Source organism: Etheostoma spectabile, chromosome 20, assembly GCF_008692095.1.
Source record: "Etheostoma spectabile isolate EspeVRDwgs_2016 chromosome 20, UIUC_Espe_1.0, whole genome shotgun sequence".
In the NCBI taxonomy this organism is placed as follows: domain Eukaryota; kingdom Metazoa; phylum Chordata; class Actinopteri; order Perciformes; family Percidae; genus Etheostoma; species Etheostoma spectabile.
Genome location: NC_045752.1, coordinates 19,780,756 through 19,785,698, shown reverse-complemented (window position 1 = coordinate 19,785,698; position 4,943 = coordinate 19,780,756). Strand labels below are relative to the sequence as shown.

The 4,943-nt window shown below is 36.5% G+C and overlaps 1 protein-coding gene across 1 annotated transcript in view; it reads right to left on the bottom strand.

Moving 5' to 3' along the window:
- The window catches only part of rragd (ras-related GTP binding D), a 32,725-nt gene extending 29,617 nt beyond the window's left edge, over nucleotides 1-3,108 (bottom strand). The window contains exon 1 of the mRNA XM_032499826.1: nucleotides 2,825-3,108. Coding sequence (XP_032355717.1) covers nucleotides 2,825-2,972 — 148 coding nt within the window. The 5' untranslated portion in view covers nucleotides 2,973-3,108. The remainder of the gene's footprint in view (nucleotides 1-2,824) is intronic.
- Nucleotides 3,109-4,943: the final 1,835 nt, after the last annotated feature.

The following is a 4,943-nucleotide window of genomic DNA, read 5'->3' as shown; positions in this document are numbered from 1 at the left end:
TGCTTTTTATTGATGTTTTTGTTCCTTTTTTTAACGCTTTTGTCACTTTTTTTGATGTTTTCAACACTACGTTACACTGACTTATTAATTAGTTTTAGAATTATTTTTGGAATTTATGGGTTTATTGACCATCAATTATTTAATTGAGTTAGAAAAGCCGAAATTAGGAATTATTGAGACTAAAATTAAAGGAATGGATGTTGATGGATAATCACAGACTGGAATATGTCAACTTTTACTCAATGCTATTTCAAAAACACTTCCATTTGTTTTCAAATGCTATAAAACTGAATAAGACGCCCCAAAATTAATGAAAGTAGAGATTTGTTCTTGCCAAAGAGCGTTGGGTGGAATCAATCATGTTATTTTGGGGAATTAAAAAGAGCATTGATATAGGAAAACGGGTCGATTTGACCAGCGGCCAACATGAAGGTTATAATATTTACATGTTGTGTTCTGTTGTGACAATAAAACAAATTATTATCATATTATTTTAGTGAGAACTCTTAAGTAACTACAAATAACTAATGTTAGGGAAATCTGTTTATGTTTTGTAATGCGCTTCTGGATTTCTTTTAATTTTTTTTTTTAAATGCACAGTATACGTATTGGCCGATTTATCGGAATATCGGATTTTTAAATAACCAAATATTCGTATCGGCCTTAAAAATCCTTTAATCGGTCGGACTCTAGTCCATCCTCTAGACCATCCTCTAGACCAGGGGTCTTCAACGTTTTCCAGGCCAAGGACCCCCAAACTGATGTCGAATGAGCGGGGACACCCCTATTATATATATTGTATACATTGTTTTATATCAAAGCTGTCCTATAGTGCCATGTGCATGATGACTGAGAACTCTTCTGCCTCCATTTATCTGTTTACTACAGTGTGTTGAATTCATGTTAATGTGGATTTAAAGACATTTCAATTAGTGGAAAATTGCAGGGGGGGGGGAATATAAAAAAAGTCTAATCACCAAACTTTCGCAACCCCCATGCAGTACCTCCGCGGACCCCCTAGGGGTCGCGGACCCCCTGTTGAAGACCCCTGCTCTAGACCATGTCCCTCCATATCCAGCGACCTGTTGTCACAGCTGTGTTATTAGGACATACACACACTAATGCAGGCTGTTAACTAACCCAGTCTAGTGTGTCTAAAGTCAAATCTAGTCCCACAGCATGAGCTCCTAATGTGGTGAAACTAAAGCAGCTGGGGGTTTACATGTTATATATATATATATATATATATATATATATAAAGTAGTAAAATGGCTCTTGAAGCATATCCTTACCATATATAGCCTAGAGCGTGTGTTCAACTGCTTCTTATTTTAATTTACTAGTGTTTAGTGTCGACAATGCGACAATTAAACTGTAAAAAATATCTGCTAAATACTTGTGTCAGCTGTCACTATCACACATCTAAAATTGCATATCTAACAGTGATTGAACATTTAACAAAGAAAAATACCTTTTCAATGGCATTCCATTGCTAGGCAACAGCCCCTTGTTAACTTCCTGCCAAAAATGGGCCTTTGAACTATAGGCACTGAAAATGTCAGCGTTAGAAATATCAAACAACTTTGAAAAAAACATCAAAAAAGCACCCACAACATTGAAGAAGTGACAAAAGAAGGGCAAAAAAAAAAGCGATAATAGTAAAACAGACCTTTTCAATGGAGTTCCATTGCTAGGCAACAGCGCGTTGTTAACTTCCTGCCAGTTGATGTCATTCACAAACCCAAGCCCCAAGTTGAAAATGCAATATTGCATAATTATTCAACTCGGAGACATTTCAAATTTTATTTACAACTGTGAAATCAAGTCCATGTAAACTCAAACCTACTTAAAAGCTAGAACTGTTAGTACACTAATATAATGAAAGTTATATTTCAACAAAAAATGACGTTCATTGTAAAATCAATGTGAGCAAAAACTAAACTAACTCAACCCAAAAGTAACTTTTATCAGATCAAATTAATTATAACGTTAACGTTAGTTGGTCCAAAGTGGACGTTAGCACATTTTGTCTTTAACTCTTTGAGTGTTGTGTATTTATTATCTACTCTAGCATTTTCCAACTTTAAGACACATAGATGGTTAAAAAAAAATAATGATCAAAAATCAATATTAAATGTTCTTTATTTATTATTTACTCTAGCTTTTTCCAACCTTTAGACACATAAATGGTTATATCTACTCTAGAAAAATAAATATTGAATGTTCTTTATTTATTATCTACCCTAGCTTTTTTTCAACTTTTAGACACATGTATGGTTAAAAAAAAATAGGGTCAAAAATAAATATTGAATGTTCTTTATTTATTATCTACTCTAGCTTTTTCCAACCTTTAGACACATATATGGCTATATCTACTCTAGAAAAAAAAAATATTGAATGTTCTTTATTATCTACTCTAGCTTTTTCCAACTTTTAGACACATATATGGTAAAAAAAAGGGTCAAAAAAAAATATTGAATGTTCTTTATTTATTATCTACTCTAGCTTTTTTTTAACTTTTAGACACATATATGGTTGAAAACAAAATGTGTAAAGTAATGTGAAATAATTTTTTTTTTTTTGTTTAAATAATATTTTTTATTGAGGAGGAGGATAACCCTGGTTAAGTTCCCACTTGACGCAGAGGTAAACTCTATTCTCCAGTGGTAAGGAAACGCACCATGGAACCATGGGAACTAGCTCCAGTTAGCATGCTAATGCTAACCGTAGGACGGGCTAGCTAACGTTAGCAGGAACGTGACACCGCTGCAGCGAGCACAGAGCCGGAGTATGTGACCTTCCTGCAGCAGAACTATCCGCCTACCTCCGTCCTCACAGCCCAGCTCCGCGTCTGAAAACGCCTCCAGGTCGTCTTCGTCGTCGTAGTACCCCAGGGCTGCCGCGTCCTCCTCCTGCTCCTCCTCCTGCTGCTGCTGCACCCTCAGCGCTGCTGCAACCACCTCCCGCGACATGCCTGTACTTCTCCTCCCTTTGCCTTGTTTTCGGTTTGGTGTCAAGCCGCGTGTGGTCTCCAACTTTCCCACATTGTCACCTGATCCGTGAGAGCCATGCTGGTAAACTTTCACCCCTCCCGCACCCCCCCCCACCCCCCTCCCCCCCCCCCCCCCCCTCTAGACCGAGTTGACACACTGCAGCAGCCGCTCTTCGGGGGTCCGGCTATAGCCAATGCTGACTGATTACATTTATATTATTATATTAGAAGTGTGCCAAAAAAAAAAAAAAAAGGGATTTATATTTGAATTGATATTCAAGCTCTACTGATTCAAAACTGATTAATAAAATTCCAAAAATCGATTCATATTTAAAAAAAAAAAAAAAAAAAAAAAACATGTTGGTCCACTGCAATCACATGATAGACAGATACTTTATTGATCCCCTAGACTCGGTCTTGTCTTGGACTCAAACCTCTTTGGACTGGGTCTTATGTTGTACTCGAACCTCTTTGGACTGGGTCTTATGTTGGACTCGAACCTCTTTGGACTCGGTCTTATGTTGTACTCAAACCTCTTTGGACTGGGTCTTATGTTGGACTCGAACCTCTTTGGACTTGGTCTTATGTTGGACTCAAACCTCTTTGGACTGGGTCTTATGTTGGACTCGAACCTCTTTGGACTCGGTCTTGTCTTGGACTCGACTACATCTGGTCTTGGACTTGTCTTGGACTCTACAAAGCTGGTCTTGACTACAGCCCTGCATTCATTACATATGACACACATGTCCAAAGTTACATAAATGTGTGTTTTGGTTAATAAAACACTGTTATGTAGCTGTTGATACAAATCAAATGTCTCAGGAACATAATGCGTAGGCTACATGCTACAAGAAACCCAACATGAACCAAGATATGTGTTGGCCTACACAATCAACTTGATAATGAAAAGGAAAACCAAAAGGCAAATCCATAACTTATACCACATTGCTTGATAATGGATCACATAGACTGCATTGTTTATTTATTAAATGTCAGCTTGAAGAACAGTGTGTCAAATGAACATAAATTGGGTTAAAATAGTTTAAAAGCCTTTATGTAGACGGCTATTTGATGGTGAAATTACCAGAGCATGTTAAATTAGAATAACAACCCGTGAAAAATAACAGGGAGCTCACGTAACAAATGCAGTATGTATGACCACCAGATGGCTCTACAAAATATATAGAAGAGGGAAAAAGATCACGTGACAATGATATGATGAAAAACAAGATGAGGTAAAATAGGGGTGAGCAAAAAGAAAACATATTATAACATGTAACCGTTTATTTCTTACTGCACCGGACCACACATCAGAAAGACACGTCAAAGTGTTTTTTGAATGAGATTTTAAAAAGTTTGTATGTATTTTGGGTCAGCTTTGGACGTATCCTCGTCCTATCCTGGCGGCCGTTGCCGCCAATCGTCAATTCTTTTCCTTGAGAAAAACACTGATCTCCGTTAAAAATGTCTTTTTATCTTAAAAGTATTTTGAAAGTACAACAAGAAAAAAAAAAACGGTGAAATGAGAGGGCATATTAAGAGTTTGGTTGGTTTTATTCTTCAAAATATGCAATACAAAATATCAGCAGATGAACACAAGAGTTGAAGATGTACATCTGCAGCAAGGTCTCAGAAAAGATTCACAGTATTATACAGCATGGTAAACACTACATGTGATAGTAGAAAAATGTAAAATGGCTGTAAAAAAAACATAGAAAACAATACTTAGCTTAGTTTATACATTTTTACAATATGTACAGTAGTTTAGTTTATTTATTGGCTATTTTTCAACTGTGGTCCTACCTAGCACGCATGTCTTTAACCCTGTGTTAACTCTTGTGTTTCATATCAAAAATATGGATTTCTTTCAACCAAATTGCCCAAAAATAACACGGATTATTCCATACCTTGTTCGGGTAACATTAGTGATTACTTTCATTTAATTATTTGG